This window comes from Capra hircus, chromosome 19 (genome assembly GCF_001704415.2).
Source record: "Capra hircus breed San Clemente chromosome 19, ASM170441v1, whole genome shotgun sequence".
Taxonomy (NCBI): Eukaryota; Metazoa; Chordata; class Mammalia; order Artiodactyla; family Bovidae; genus Capra; species Capra hircus.
Window position 1 is genome coordinate 18,367,963 of NC_030826.1, and position 17,604 is coordinate 18,385,566.

Sequence of the window (17,604 nt, forward strand, 5' to 3'; positions counted from 1 at the left end):
AAGGAGGCTGGAATCCATCGTTCAAAAGACATAAACTAATACTTGGTAGTCTAAGCCACAAAAACAAAGGAATATCAGAAAGTCAAACCTAAGTGTGCTCTGACAAAGTTCACTGAATAGAGACAAGGCCTCTGCCGCCGTCTCCTGCTCTTGTGCTCCTCCACAGTAGAGCCGGTCATTCCACTCTGAGTGATCATGTGCTCAACTGTCCTGACCTGAGGCTTCACACCAGGTGACAATGAAGCCAGGAGGCACTCTCGTTAGTCTAAAGAAGAGACTGAAATGTACAAAGTCTGAAGCTGGCAGAGTCACAGCCCAAAACAAACAAACAAAAAAGAAAACCTTAAACATACTCTGTATGCTTGGAGAACTTTATAGGTCACAAAATACTTTATGGGAGACGTAGGCAGGATAGTTTTTCTAAGCAACTCTCCTTCTTTAACATATGAAGAAACAGAGTCATAAAAACTAACTTGTCTAAGAAGCAGCAGAGCTGGGAACCCTCAGCACACTCAAGTCAACCTATTACATGGGTCTCTAGGATATCCCACTGATTTAATCTCACAGGTGTCTGCATCAGGGCCAAGCTACTTCCCTTTGGCCTTGTATAGTATGCAGACCACCACAGAGAAGGAATATAATCTTACACTCTGGTCCTGGAGAAAAAAACCAGCTTTAAGGTTTTCCAGAAATCTTCAAAACTTGTAAAGTAACAAGAATTTAAAGGGGGAGGAGGACACATGTCTACCTACCTCTCTCACCAATGTTTCACTTTTAATTACTTAGACAAAATAGGGAAAATCAAAATATACTGGTAGTATTAAAGATTGGGATTGGTATACAAGGACTGTTCATCCCAATTGCAAAAGAAAATTAAAATCTTAGGCAACTGAGAAACAGCATCTGAGGTGTAAGTTGGAAAGAAGACTAACGGGAAGGTGAAGAGATGTTCCTCAGAACTGCTGAAGAGGAAGGCTAAGGATAAATCCGAGTTTCTATCCCCTCTTGATTCCCTAACACCCAGTTCTTGGGACTTCTTGGTTTAACACTGTCTGCATTACCCCATTAAATCAGTTTCCCACCTCCCACCTTCCTTTCATCACTCCACTGCCACTTCTCCTCAACCTCCATTTGTTTCTTATACACTGCCAATTTTTTTTGCCATTCATGATCATTAAAAGTCTACTGATATAATTCCTCAATTTATATTAAATTCAGGAAACTCAGAAAGATTAATTTCTACAGCCTAGTGGAATAACGGAACTAAGAGAAAACATAGCCCCTGAGATTCCAAAGCCAGTGGTCTATTATATAACATTGTTCCTAAGGTTCAATTACCAAGAGTTTATCTCACACTAAATGGGAAGAAGGAAAACTGACCAAATAATACCACAGACAAGTTCTCCAATGGAATGCAGAATAAGGCAAGAAAGAAAAGACAATGGCAGGGAAAGTAACATGAGCATTAGACCTATTGTGAAGGAGAAACATTTCGAGAAAGGTTTCCTGGGAACTAGCTTTTGCTGAAGACAGCACAAATAAACACAATCAATTTTTCAGGCTGTCACTTGTGCCATATCTTTACAGACATTTCCCACATCGTCTCTGAATTATTTGTTAAATCACCCTGATGTTGCCTTACCAGGCCTATTATTAAAAGTTCTCAGATTCTAAAAAAAAAAAAAAAAAAGTTCTCAGATGCTTTATTTCCATTACAAAAAGGTTTCTCAGTATCATATTGCAGATATTATTCAAACAGAATACACCAGAAAACAAAAGACTGTGATTTTTTTTTTTTACTCTTTGTAATTAATTCACTGTAGGTGGCATAAAAAAACTGATGTAATACAGGGAAGCAAATATGAAGCAGGTACTATGAAAAGCAATTTATAATAGATGGAGCACCATATGGGGACAAGATGGCTGTTTCCCAGCTACATTCTCCCAGGAAAACTTGTCTCCAACTCTGGTAAAGTCAAACAGGAAAAACCAAACTTGCTGTCTCTCTACATTTTCTACCATTTTAAAAACTCTGGTAAGAGAAACTAAAACAGTGTTTCTTACCTCCGTGCGACGTAATAAAATATAGGATTCCCAGCTTTGGAAGTCCCAGCTTGGTAGAAAATACTTAATGTTTTCAAAGCCTTGAACTCTTCTTTTTCATGTACTTGATGCCTGAAAGAAAAAAGAGCACAGTAACTCACAGACTTTATATTGTTCATTGATATCTACAAAAGTCCATAATTGGAACAATGATAAAATATACACAATGGCAAAATATCTTAAAAGCAACATACTTTCTGAAGGGCAATGTGGTAACAAGCACTAAAAGTTTCAAGGAACTATTATTTGAACCCTTGACTGCAAGGAGAATCAAACCAGTCCATCCTAAAGGAAATCAGTCCTGAATATTCATTGGAAGGACTGATGCTGAAGCTGAAGCTTCCAATATTTTGGCCACCTGATGTGAAGAACTGACTCATTTGAAAAGACCCTGATGCCGGGAAAGATTGAAGGCAGGAGGAGAAGGGGACAACAGAAGATGAGATGGGAGAATGGCATCACTGACTCAATGAACATGAGTTTGAATAAACTCTGGGAGTTGGTGATGGACAGGGAGGCCTGGCGTGCTGCAGTCCATGGGGTTGCAGAGAGTCTGATACAACTGAGCAACTGAACTGATTATTTGAACCTTAGGATAACATTTAGAAAACTACTAGACAGGGATATTAATCATAGAATTGTTTTTAACCATTTTTCTTTCTAGACAGAAGTTTTTGAATTTTATTGTTTTTTAAGAGTTCAGTTTATGAACCTTTCCTTTCCCTGGTTTACCGATTTTGAATGAGTGAGAAAAGTCCATATATTCTTTTTTATGGGAGTTTATCCTCACAAATAGTGTATCTTTTTCCAGATGGTTACTTACTGGTACAGTTGTACCAATACAATTTATTAAAAGGCCATTCTAATCTCCCTGATTCTGAGTATCACTTTCATACTTCAGTTCAGTTCAGTCGCTCAGCCATGTCTCTTTGTGACCCCATGAACCGTAGCATGCCAGGCCTCCCTGTCCATCCGCAACTCCCGGAGTCCACCCAAACCCATGTCCATCGAGTCGGTGATGCCATCCAACCATCTCATCCTCTGTCGTCCCCTTCTCCTCCTGCCCTCAATCTTTCCCAGCATCAGGGTCTTTTCAAATGAGTCAGCTCTTTGCATCAGGTGGCCAAAGTATTGGAGTTTTATCTTCAACATTAGTCCTGCCAATGAACACCTAAGACTGACCTCCTTTAGGATGGACTGGTTGGATCTCCTTGCAGTCCAAGGGACTCTCAAGATTCTTCTCCAACACCACAGTTCAAAAGCATAAATTCTTCGGCACTCACTCAGTTTCTTTATAGTTCAACTCTCACATCCATACATGACCACAGGAAAAGCCATAGCCTCGACTAGACGGACCTTTGTTGGCAAAGTCATGTCTTTGCTTTTTAATATGCTGTCTAGGTTGGTCATAACTTTCCTTCCAAGGAGTAAGCATCTTTTAATTTCATGGCTGCAATCACCATCTGCAGTGATTTTGGAGCCCAAAAAAATAGAGTCAGCCACTGTTTCCACATCTATTTGCCATGAAGTGATGGGACCAGATGCCATGATCTTAGTTTTCTGAATGCTGAATTTTAAGCCAACTTTTTCACTCTCCTCTTTCACTTTCATCAAGAGGCTCTTTAGTTCTTCTTCACTTTCTGCCATAAGGGTGGTGTCATCTGCATATGTGAGGTTATTGATATTTCTCCCAGCAATCTTGATGCCAGCTGTGCTTCCTCCAGCCCAGTGTTTCTCATGATGTACTCCCCATATAAGTTAAATAAGCAGAGTGACAATATACACCCTTGACGTACTCGTTTTCCTATTTGGAACCAGTCTGTTGTTCCATGTCCAGTTCTAACTGTTGCTTCCTGACCTGCATACAGGTTTCTCAAGAAGCAGGTCAGGTGGTCTGGTATTCCCATCTCTTGAAGAATTTTCCACAATTTATTGTGATCCACACAGTCAAAGGCTTTGGCATAGTCAATAAAGCAGAAATAGATGTTTTTCTGGAACTCTCTTGCTTTTTCCATGATCCAGAGGATGTTGGCAATTTGATCTCTGGTTCCTCTGCCTTTTCTAAAACCAGCTTGAACATCTGGAAGTTCACGGTTCAAGTATTGCTGAAGCATGGCTTGGAGAATTTTAAGCATCACTTTACTAGCGTGTGAGATGAGTGCAATTGTGCAGTGGTGGGAGCATTCTTTGGCATTGACTTTCTTTGGGATTGGAATGAAAACTGACCTTTTCCAATCCTATGGCCACTGCTGAGTTTTCCAAATTTGCTGGCATGTTGAGTGCAGCATTTTCACAGCATCATCTTTCAGGATTTGAAACAGCTCAACTGGAATTCCATCACCTCCACTAGCTTTGTTTGTACGGATGCTTCCTATACTTTTATACTTATACACTTAAATATATTTAAATACAGTTTAAAAAAGGGCATGGTTTAACTATTATATATTCTGCTTAACACAGTGTCTTTAACCTGAAGATTTATGTCATTTACTAGCTCTGGAAAATTCTCATCTGTTGTCTCTTCAAATATTACCTCTTCACTACTCTTTAAGCTCTATTTATTAGATATGTTGGAACTTCTCATTCTATAACCTCCATCTCTTAAAGTCTTTCATATTTTCCATTTCTTTATCTCTGTGTGTAAAAGTCCATGGAATTCTTCAGGCCAGAATACTGGAGTGGGTAACCTTTCCCTTCTCCAGGGGATCTTCCCAACCCAGGGACTGAACCCAGGTCTCCAGCATTGCAGGCGTCTTCTTTACCAGCTGAGCCACAAGGGAAGCCCAAGAATACTGGAGTGGGTAGCCTATCCCTTCTCCAGAAGATCTTCCTGACCTAGGAATCGAACCGGGGTCTCCTGCATTGCAGGCAGATTCTTCACCAACTGAGCTATCAGGAAAGCCCACATACTAAATAATTTGCTCCAAAATTCTCTTCTAGCTATGTATGTGTTTAAAAATATTTTTAATATACATTTTCTTTTACCTAGTATTCCTATGTGTCTTGAGGGTGGGAGAAGAGACTATAGTACCTCAGTTCATCATACTGCTGCTACCAAGTGAGCATTTGCTTAATATTAATGGAGACAACATATAGCACCTGAGAAGGGAAATAGGTACACGTATGTATGGATAAATGACTAGGAGGCTATCTGCCAAATGTTAACTGAATTATCTCTAAGAGATGAAATAACTGAAAAATTTTCCCTTTTTAGATTTCTATGTTTTGACTAATTTAACAATTATTAGTTTATAGTTGACAACATTATAAAGCTACTTCCATTTTTTAAAAGAAAAATGAGTCTCAGGGAGCATCAGTGGAAACTTAGAACAAAAATATCGTTTAATGCCTATGAAACACTTTATATATACACCAGATATTGTTCTAAGTATCTTACACATGTTATAGCATTTAGTGTTCAAAAGCACAGAGGATTGTTTTGTAGGAAGGTGGGGGTCTTAGGTTAAAAGGACTAATAAAGAAGTTTTGTTTGAGAAATGGAAAAATGGCAAGGACATCCTTAGTAATGCTGAATACAACATAGTTTTATATGTTTATATAATTTTCAACTAAGTAACATGAAAATTTTGCATTGAAAATATTCCTTTAATTACATAGGAATAAGTCTGACACAACTGAGTGACTGAACTGAACTGAAATATCTGTTACATGGGAAAATGTAACAGAACTAAAGATAACAACTAAGCCTGAAAGGAGATTGTTACATATTCCTACATTCTTTTAACAATATCAAAAAACTAGAGTCGTGTACAAAACTATCATCTGTATATAATATGACTAATAACAGGTACTCACAATCCATGGAGCATTATATAAAAATTGTTAATATGAATTAAACTTTAGAATGTCATATTCTGTTCTTTCCTTTCTGCTTCTGGCACACACTATGAACAAAACACTTAACCCACACTCACTATGAAGTACTAAGTGACTAAGTATAAAGTACTATGAAAGATACTTTAAAAGACTAAAGAATTCTGCAAACTATCTTCACAGTAACAACACAGAGGTGAATGTCTAACGATGAGGATCCAAATCTCAATGAGATTCAAAACAAATGTTCACAGAAAGAAATTTTATAGCAGTATTACCATATTTCTGACCCTCAGTCTAAAAGTTGTACAATTAACTTCCAGGAGACTTCTGAAAAATTTTATCATGTGATAGAAAGAGTTCAGCACTTAGAACCAAAGGACCTATGACTTAGGATGGAATCTTAGGCAAATTAAAAGATTCATATTATTTTCATTATAATATGAAAATAATGTTATCTACCTTCCTTTTAAGTATAAAAACAACTCAAAATAACATGACACAGTATTATTCAACAAGATGTTATTATTTTTTTACGAGAAAATCAACCATGAAACAAAGCATATTGCAACAATATACAGGGTAAAGAGAAAAGTGGGACCCCAAAACATGGCAATGTGGTTATGAAGTACATCTTTCCCAATAATCCTCTGTGAAATATACAAGCACATCTAACAAGTGGCCTGGAGGTAAAGCTTGCAGCTCAATGAAAAAGACAGAAATCATCATGTCGAGGTGCTACTTTACCTAGTCATAAATTCCTCAAATTTCGAACTGGTAAGGTTAAGGCTGGACCAGTGTGTATCTGCCACGGGTTTGTGCTCTGGAGGACCCAGGTATGCAAGAAGTGTCGCCATCTTATCAAAAGGTCGTCTTCCAACAGCTTTGTGATCCCTAGATATAGGAAACTACTTAGGAAAAAAGTAGCAGTTCACATGTAGCAGAACACATTTCTTTATTATTTTTTAATTGGAGTATAATTGCTTTATAATGTTGTGTTAGTTTCTGCTGTAAAACGAAGTCAATCAGCAGGATGTATACATATCCCTCTTGAACCTCCCCATCCCACCTCTGGAGGTCATCAGAGCACCGAGCTGAGCTCCCTGTGCCCTACAGGCGCTTCCACTAGCTATTTTCCACACACAGTAGGGTATAGAAAAACACGTTTAGATTGTCACTGGCTGCTTTTCTATTCACTGTCCGGTGGTGGTTCCTGCTCATTTGTAAAGAGCACCCAAAAGACCTCAGGGGTTTTAAGTATAACTGAGACATCTTAGAAACAGGACCATTCCTCAACTAAAAAATTTACATAAAATTTCATTATGTTCTAGTGTTCTTAATCTATTACCATTAAATAGGCAACCAGTAAGTAAAAATAACATTCTAATCCAGTTTTTCTCAGGATGAAAAGAACTCATTTGGAGAGACCACTGTTTAGGAAGTGGACATAGTGTCCCTGATATCAGATTTCTGCTTAACCAGGGTAAATATGAATTTTCAACAACTATTAAACATTTAAAACTAAAGATAACAAGATACTATTTCACAAACATCAAACTGACAAAAAAAATTATGACATTTGCTAGTGTTAGTTTTGGTGAAGAGGTGTACACTGTACTCTCACATAGTACTGTCAAAGGATAAATCAGTATGTACACTATAAAAAATAATGTGGCGATATCTAACAAAGTTGAGGCTGTGTATACCCCAGAACTCAGCAATTATGCATTTGGGTAATTCACAAGGAGACAAATGTGAAGAATATTTATTACATTACCATTTAAAATAATGAAAAACAGGAAACCCTAAATATCTATCAATTAGGAAGTATGAAAATAAACTGTGATATAGCCATTCAATAAAATACTAAGATAAGTTAAATAAATGGTAAATCTCAAATAGAATATTATATGAAGAGACTATATTCACTGTATCATTGCTATAAAGTTTTAAAACACACAAAACTGTTTTATATGTACCTATGTTATACCGGTACTTTTCTTTTTCTTGTCAGTTACAAAAGAGAGAAGTTGTATCTTTTTCTCTCCCAGAAATAAAACGTTATAAAGATCTGAAGTAATTCAACAAAATAAAAAATGTTAAAACTAGGCAGTAGACATGGATTTCTGTTATATTATAGTCAATACTTTTTTGTATGTTTGAAATGTGTCTTTTTAAAAAAAATTGAAAAAAAACTGGTATTAAAGTACATGAATAAGTACTTAAGTCATATAAGTTTGTATTCTAAAAGATGCATATAAAAGAATGTCTGCATTTAAAAGTTCCACTTTAAGCGCCACACAGATGAAGCATCTCCCTCCTTATGGTCTTCTACTTTTCCCATGAATAAGCAAACCATTTTTATTGGAATTTAAAAATAATCTGCACTCATTTGACCTTTGTAAGAGAACTCATACATAAGAATCTGGGCCACTGTAAACATATGTAACGATTATAGAAAGGACAGCAAATAATTCAGGCTACAAGAGACTTTAACTAAAAACAGCTAATGAAACAATTCCCAAATTAATAATTTTCAATTATTAAGTACTGCCTACGTAAAACTTCATTTGCATGAACCTCAGAGTATCACAAATGGGATTACTATAGAATTGCAATAGAATAGCAATGTTTTAACCCACTCCAGTGTTCTTGCCTGGAGAATCCCAGGGACAGGGGAGCCTGGTGGGCTGCCGTCTATGGGGTCGCACAGAGTTGGACACGACTGAACTGACTTAGCAGCAGCAATGTTTTAATTATTAACTTCCTAAGAATTAAGCTGCTCTTTAAACTCAGATGCCAAGACTCATTTGACCTAGTAAATTTAAACTTCTCTGTGGCTTGTTGTAATATTATGTTTGCAAGCCAGAAAAAATCCAAAAGGCTCATTCGTGATTTCTCAGTTTAATTTTTTGTTTCCTTGGCTGGATTCTTAGTTTCCCCACAAGGGATCAAACTCAGGCCCCAGCAACGAAAGTGCCGAGTCTTTCATAACCACTAGACTGCCAGAGAATTCCCTCTTACCTTTAGTATTTTTTTAAAAAGTCTACATTACCTACATAGGTTTGTTGATCAATTAATATGACTTAAGCTTTTGCCTACATATTTTTAAAGGTCTACATTACTCTTTAAAAATCATAATTCTTATTCTAAGAAGATACAAAGTAAAAGGCATTATTCATGACTAATACTTTTATCAATTTAAAGTGAGAGTTGTCAGTATCCCCATGACTGAGAAATCTTACCTGTTGCTGGAAAGATACTGGCCAATTTTCTCTTGATTATTCCATAGCAGACGATGTAAAGCAAGCACATTGCCATCGCTGATGAAGGAAAGACTGTGATTCACAGCATCACTTGTAGGACAATCAGATGCTATATCAAGGAAAAACCTTCAAAAATGCAAAGTTATTAGAATTTCAAAAACCAGATATACTCATATCTATGTTTGAATTAAATTTATGTGAAGTAACTGTGAAATTACTGGTATTACAAATATGGAGGTTTTATTCACACATGTAACTATAAACAAAAGAAGAAGAGACAAGGAGAAACTTGGTTTTCCATTTGATACCTGGCTTCAGCTTCAAAGTAGGCTCTGAAGTCAGACAACAAAATTTAGATAGATGAGAATCTATCAGTACTTTACAGATAAAGAAATGGAGGCCCAGACAAGACAAAAGACCTCTCCAAAGTTATACAGCCTGTTAGGTCAAAGTCAGGATCAGAACCTTTGTTCTTTTAACTTTCTATGGGTAGTCAATCTTTCTGTGGATAGACATAGAATGGGAATCCTATGCTGACATTCATTTTTTTTCCAGTATGATTTACAGTCCAATAATATACCTTTTAAATTCCAATCAGAAAGAAGTTAGTATGAACTATAATAAAAAATTAGAGGAGTTGTAGGGAGGGGGGTTCTGGACTGGGAACTCATATACACCTGTGGCGGATTCATGTCAATGTATGGCAAAACCAATACAGTATTGTAAAGTAAAATAAAGTAAAAATAAAATTAAAAAATAAATAAATAAATATTTTTTAAAAAAGAGTTGTAGAAGTATAGCTTAGACTATAAGTCAAATCAATTAGATTCACACTGTATGAAAAGTAGAATTCTTTCTCATAAGTTATCTTATTTGTTTCTCTAAAATCAACTCATAGTTAAGTACACTATTAAACCTACTTTACCAAATCAACAACTCAGAGATAAAAAGAAGCAACTAGCTAGTTATGGGTACCGAGCAGAACTCAAGTTTTCTAAAATCACAAAACTTCCAACAGTTGTCCAGTTACTAATGAACAAAATCTTATGCATTTGCTTTACTTGGTTTAAAGAGTAACTTTTTAGTTGACATACATTTCCAAATTAAAGTATCAAAAATATTCTAACATCAAAAAATTGTGATTATACACTATAATGCATTATCTGTACCAGTTTGGTTTTAGTATTTACTGAAAGAAATCTTTTTCCTTCTACCTCTCCTCCGTCTTGTGGTAAACTCAAATCCTTTACTTTAGTAGCTATGTCAAACATCTCTCTTGGTTTTTAAATATGGAAATCACCAAATTACAAAGAATATCACTTTACTTCATTAATGTCTTTTATAGCGAAATAAGATTAACTATGTTCTTCACCTCAAGAGAAAAAAACCTACAAAGGAGTTCCATCTAGATCAAGTACATGGACTTAAGTGAAACTGAAAGTATCTGATCCAAACAGAGCAACTGGCTAAGTAGCAGGCTGCTCACCTTCGTGCTGCATCAAAGTTGCTTTTCACAAAATCATTAAAAGGCCGCATGTGCTCTTCTTTTGTGAAAAGGACATGATTGGCAATACTCTGAAGTATCTAAACAATAAAATAACGTTATAAAGGATCTGATTATTTATGAAATCTACACATCCATATAACTCTAAAAAATATTAATTTTCTCACTGATACAATTTCTATTGGTGATTTAAATCAGTTATTGATCATTCTGTTTCTATGCTTTCCTAAATATAATTATATAAACACATATATATTTATACATATAAAAACAGACATGAAAAATTTAATGCATTTTGAAAAATAATATAGTATACATTTTGTTTCCCATTCGGAATTTCCAAAATGATTACACAGAAAACCATCTTCAGAAGACATTTGCTAAAATATTCTCAAATGATAAGATGGTCCATCAGTATCAGTCTCATGAATTTCTTTATCATATAAAGAAATAAAAATAAAACAAAAGCGTGTAAGGGAAAACCACAGGGCATTTCCAAAATTAAGAGAGAGTACAGTGAATAAAAAAACTGAAAATTTATGGAAGAGAAACTTTAAACAGTTATATTATCAAAATGATTCTTCACCTTTGACATTAACTTCAAGCCCCTTTCGATTCTAGCCGGTGGCTTTTTATCTAAAATCCCTGCTTCATATGGTGAGACAATGGCAGGATTGATAAATCTCAGAAACATGGCACTTCCTACTGCACCGATGCTGTTCTGAGGGAAACGCTGGCTAACCACCTAAAAACAAGGAATTGAGGGTTGAGTACATGGTTTGAATTAAAATAAGAAAATGGGAAGAAAGAGTTCAAAAGTCAAATTTTGCACAAAGAATCTGAATAGACCAGTCCTTGTAAACAATACATTTATAATTTTTCCTATTTCCAAAATATCAGTAAACAAAAATTTATCCTTAATTCTTTATCCTGTATCATTTAAAATTACAATGAAGGTCTCTAAGGAAAAAAAAAAAGTCTCATAGATGAGTTCTGCAGAAGAGATCTGAAAAAAGATATTAATTTTATCATCATTGTTTATACTGCAGGTTTGTTGAGCAACAAAAGCAGAATAACTTTTCACACAAAAATTAGCATATTTTACTAAGATTAAGAGACACGAGAGTGTGGTCAACTCTTGTGGGGCAGAGTTAAATTTTCAACAGCATACCACTGAAAAATCCAATACCTAATAGTGAATACTTACATTTTGTTGTATACCAGGTACAACTGAATTTCTTGAGCAAAATGCTTGCCATATACAAAATAAAACTTAGTTTTCTTAGATTCCTATCAAGAGAAAAAACTTACTTACAAGTAACATTATTGCCAGTTCTTTTTCTTCATCAGAATGCTTTATAATATAAGGACCTACTTATTATTTAAACCATGGAGGAATGGGAATTCTTGGGGACTTAAAAGAAAAAAGGATCCCACCAGCCTAAAAGAGGGAATCCCCATGAGTACCTCAACTTGTAATTCTATCAAATGAAAAAAGTTAAAGATACAAGAAATGGTTGCCCACACTGAAAAATAATGTGAGCCCAACATTTCACGTGGATTTGTTTTCTTTTTATAAAATATTCCACTTTCAAGGTAAATTAGACTGGGAAAGTGCTATGAAGCTGGCTCAGCTCCCATCTCTCCTAGTAGGTCCTGTTTTAAATTAACATATGAAAATTGTATTATTCTGAAATTCACTTTTTTTTTTAACAGATAACACACATATTTACTTTTAAAGAACTTTTAAACAACTATTCATGCTTAGCGTGGTTAACTGCTGCTTAAAGCAGTGCTGACTAACTACAAGGCCACAGTACACCAACTCAATGTTCTGGGATTCTGAGGATAAGACTGCATTTCAAAGGCTATTGCGGGGAAATGAGAAAATACGACTTAGGTGCAGAATCTCACAGAGCTCTAGTTTTCTTCACACTGCCTCAGTAAAGTAACACTTCTTTTCATGAATTCACACGGCTCATGAGTCCAGATTATAACTCTGGAAAAGAGTAAGAATCATTTCACTTCATTCTATTTTCTTCAGTGCTTCATGTGGTAGACATTTAAATTGTGTTCTTGTTCACTGTCTAAAATCTCCAAATAATTTTCAATTATATTTGACAGGAAGGCAGTAAAATCAAGACTTTGGAGAAAGGTTTTCTACGCTAAGAACATCTTTGTGAGAGGTGATGGCAGGGGCGAGCTGTAACTGACACAGTCCCACCTTCCTGTGCACTACACAGCTCAGAAAGCTGTCCTGGTGTCACAGAGCTCTGAGTGCTGTGCCACTCCACGAAGGACCACGACCTTACACTTCAGAGGAACTGGTGAAGGGGGTTCAATACAGCAGCCTTAGCAGACTGGCTTTAAAGCCTCAATACTGTTTTAAAGCTATTTTTAGCTAAAATACAGTTTTAGAAACAGAATTCAGAAGAAAATTCAAGTGCTTTTACCACTGTTGTACTGTGTTTAACCTTCTGGGGAGTAGGAACAGAAAAAAATAACGTTTCTTTTCGCACAGATAAAATTCTTCATCTAATTTCAGAATGTTCACAGACCACCACTGCTACTGTTTTCTTCAGAACCCATAAATTTTAATCTTAAAACATAAAATAACAGATCAACAACCTAGAAATTTTTAAAGCTTCTGAGCTAGCAAAAAGGAAGGGAATTAAAAACTGCTTTATATTTCATTGCAGAAGGGTTGTTTTAAAAGAATAGCTTATGTTCAGTTTAATCCATTAAAATCCTGAAAAGGTTTTTAAAGAAGTGAAAGTCAAGAGTTTGGTTTCCAAAGAATTGATTAATTATAAAATACTAACCTGCTGAGAAAGTGTCTCAAAAAAAAATCAATCACTTATATGCACATGGAGAACTCTTTTCAAATGCATTTTTAGAGTAGCTATTTAATGGCTTTTTCCAGGAGAGAAAAGGTTTTAAAGTGTGACTCACATTTATACCTGATGTTTACTCAATATTATTCAATCTCAGAATTTAACGACTGTCTGACGTAATCATTTCCCAAAAGAAATATTGTAAAACTTATGAAAGGTACTACACCTTCACTATCTTCCACATCTTCAAAAATCATTCATGTCAGAACTCAGGGTACCCACACTACAAGAACACACCTTATTTCACGTGTCATATAATTATGTATCTCATCAGTGACAGTATATTTTGGGAACTAAAATCTGATAAAACAATCAATATCTATAAAAATGCTCAACAAGTTTTATGAATTAATTTATTAAAAAACTTCTTTTCCTGTCACCACTAATTAACATCAGTATAATTTTACCTCATAACATATACATATTCAAACTGGTTTTATTTTTAACCTGTAAAAATCGAATTTATATCCAAAAAACTTGCAGCATAAAAGGTCAAAGTAGAGCCAGTCTGTATGCAGAAGCCATCAGTCAAATGGCCCTGTTACTTCCCCCTATTCATAAACGGTGAACCACAGGTCACAAATAAATGTAGTCATACACTATACATCAGCAAGAGGATCACAACCCATCCATCTCTAATTATCAAAGTGAGTTAGGTTAATAACTTCAAAGGAAATCTAATTATATAGTACATGTTTGAGTTTAATAAAGAGAATTATCCATGACTACACAGCTACATAATAGAAGCCAGAACTTTCTCTATATATTTTAAATATTCTAATCTACGGTACATAGACCCCAAAAGAAAGTTAACTTGCTTTTAAAAAGATCATTAGATTCGGTTATGCCAACAACTCCATAAACCAACATTTTAGGTTTATAATAACTACACAGTCTTCACACTTCAGAATGTGTTCTAAAATATCCACAAGGACCTCATATCACTTGTGCTGAGAAATGCATTCCAAAACTTGGTGTTACCCAGAAACATTTTTTTGAAATCTGAAAATAACACTGGTAGAAAAAAACATTTCAAGGAACAACTGTAGATAAAATCTTAATAAATAAAGCAATGTTAGGAAGGCTAGAAAACATGCTCCAGAAACAGAGAAAGCCTGAATTTTAATTTATGTAATATATTACAAAATGGCATTAGTAAACACCGAACAAGAGTGTTAGAAACAGTAAATGAATTTCAACAGTGATGGTGTATATTATGTTAAATCCACATACGCTGAGAATTAGAAGGCTGAAGCATTAGAAAGAAATGTTTTTGTTAAGCAAGATGGCCATCCAATCCAATCTATTTGCTCACAGCTGACCAAATTTACGTAACATACCCAAAAAAGAATCTCCTGAATGTATATAAAAGCATATGTTTCTAAATTTTAATTTAGTTCTGAATTTAAAACAAATTTACTGAAGGTAAAGCTCAGACGAAAATGAAAGGTGAAACCAGATGAATACTATATACTAAATTTTACCTTTTAAAGTAAACTATCTTAAAAAAATAATAAATAAAGTAAACTATCTATGTGACTCCTGCAGGTTTTCTTTACATCTTTCTCTAAATTCATTTGGATTATATGAACAAAGGTAATACTAAGCCTGATAAGGATCAGTCATACTGACAGATAATGGCAAATTTTAAATGAATGCATGTTAATATTTTAGACAAATTTCATCTGCCAGAAGAAAATAATTATGACTACCATAATTTTCTTCCTTTTAAATTAGGGCAAGTTTACAGAAGCAGGTAGTACATGCGTATCATGTTTGCAAATGAGGTGTTTCTCTATAAATAAAGACTCATTGCTTTTCTTTATTTCAAAAGTACTATATTCTCAGTCCCAATAGCTTATAAAGATTTTCTCTAAGGTAAAAGTGGTTTTGTTTCACCATAAGAATTTTTATAAGCTAAGAACAATTATCTAAATCCCGGCTGAGACTGTCCAGATAAAAATCTAAGTGAAAAATAAAATTTAGCTACTTTTAGTTAAGATTTAGAAAGTGACAGTTTCCTTCTATGTACTTCTAGCAATTAAGAAAAACTTTCATCTCTAGTTAAATCACTCACATTACCTGCAAACAAGAAGCAAGAATGAAGAGAGTCAGCATTTCCTAAGGCCTTGAAATTAAGTTTCTTTTGCATTCATTTATAATTTTTAAAATAACAATAATAAAATTAGACCAGGGATATCAAATGCACCAAATGCCCCCAAAATGCCTTTGGGATAAATCAAACCAAAGGAACACAGAGATGTTTCAATGTAACTTAATTCCAGGGTTAATTGAAATGAAAGCTATTTTGTGCCAGAATTAGTAGAATGATTTTACAGTGAAGGTCAAATAGGCTGAAGTGAAGATGTTCTTAACAAACAGCAAAAGATTTTTTGTTTTGCTTTGAAAGAAACAGCTAAAAAAAAGTTCTCCAAACTTACTGATTTTTTGTTTTCCTTTTTTTCTTTTACTGTAGCTTTATTCAGTAGGGAGTGGCAAGTTGCCTACAGAACAGAGATGAGCACAAACAAGTCACAGCACCAACTACATACAGCAACAAAAACAATGTTGGCTTGTACATAAAATTACACGATCAAAATGTAACACAAATGGAATCAACAAAAAATTAGAAATCAACTGAATTTTGAGGGACAAATTTTACTTCTGGATTTTAATCTTTATTATGTCTTTAAGCCAAAGCACTAAATAAATAGCAAGAAATGTGGAGACAATCATATCTACTATTTCTGGCTATAAATCACAGAAAATTTCTCCTCAAATGAACTGAGGATATTTAATATTTACATTTCAGTTAATTCCTAGCTTTTGATGAATTTTATACAAAATCTTCATTACAAGTAGATCATACTCTAAAAATACTTCTATGTGTCTACGTAATTTTTCTTGATTTACATATATTTATATATACTTCTCTGTGTATCCTTCAATTGACTTAAAAGTTCTTTTTTCAATAGTTGATACTGAACTCATAATACTACTGATTAAAAAATAAACATTAAATGACTAAATACAATAGAAAAATAAAAGTCTCTCTCTTTTAAGAAAGATTACTCTTAAAATTTCACTTATTTTTGTTTGCAGGCTGCTTCCTGAAAAAGTTCTAACCAGAGAAGGTTAAAAGCTCTGCAACATTTGGGAAAAGAATGTTATCAGCTCAACTAGAAATAAGCATTAATATCAAAGTGAAGAAACTGCAGAGAAAATCATAGAATAAAACTGTAAGCCTGCTTAAAATTTCTCACAGATTTCACCATTTATCAGAATGTCTCAAACAAAAAACCATCACCAAAAGCCTCTCAAATCCAGAGACATATTGGTTTCAACTCTCAGAGTCATTTCTAGGCCAAGGAGCTCTATTAAAATTAAAAGATGGACACATACACACAGCTATATTTGAAATGGATAACCAACAAGGACCTACTGTAGAGCACAGGGAACTCTGCTCAATGTTCTGTGGCAGCCTGGATGGAAGGGGAGTTTAGGGGAGATGGATGCATGTATACGTATGGCTGAGTCCCCTCACTGTTCACCAGAAACCATCATAACGTTGTTAATCGTTGCTAACAATAATTGTTTTCTCTCTCCCAACAAAAAATTAAAAGTTAAAAAAAATTACTTTTAAAATATTTTGAAAACAAATTAGAATTCTTCAATCTACCATACAAGGCATTTTATTCCAGGATTTCTGTGATTCGACATTGTAACTTGAGATTTAAAGTTAGTTTGATTTGTACATCCATCCATCCATTCACTCATCCAAGTAGTTACTGTGCACCTAATTGCTAGATACCCATTCTAAGCACTGGAAGACAGCAAACAAGAAGACATAGTCCTTATCTCAAAGAGCTTTGATTCAAACTTTGGACTAAAAGCACGAGTAACCCAATTTATCACAAAAATGCAGTTTTGTACACGTTTTGTTTTCAATCATGGTATACAACTAGCAATTATAGCCTTAAAATTTTTCTGTAAACTACTGTTT

General features: G+C 34.6%; 1 protein-coding gene across 3 annotated transcripts in view; it reads right to left on the reverse strand.

Moving 5' to 3' along the window:
- The window catches only part of NF1 (neurofibromin 1), a 250,845-nt gene that overhangs the window by 92,117 nt on the left and 141,124 nt on the right, over positions 1-17,604 (reverse strand). For 2 of the 3 annotated variants that reach the window (XM_018064268.1, XM_018064269.1), the window contains exons 31-36: positions 16,043-16,105; positions 11,294-11,452; positions 10,690-10,787; positions 9,183-9,329; positions 6,685-6,831; positions 2,065-2,175 (exon numbers count right to left, since the gene is read on the reverse strand). In XM_018064268.1, coding sequence (XP_017919757.1) covers positions 2,065-2,175; positions 6,685-6,831; positions 9,183-9,329; positions 10,690-10,787; positions 11,294-11,452; positions 16,043-16,105 — 725 coding nt within the window. The remainder of the gene's footprint in view (positions 1-2,064; positions 2,176-6,684; positions 6,832-9,182; positions 9,330-10,689; positions 10,788-11,293; positions 11,453-16,042; positions 16,106-17,604) is intronic. The other variant, XM_018064270.1, reaches the window with a different exon arrangement.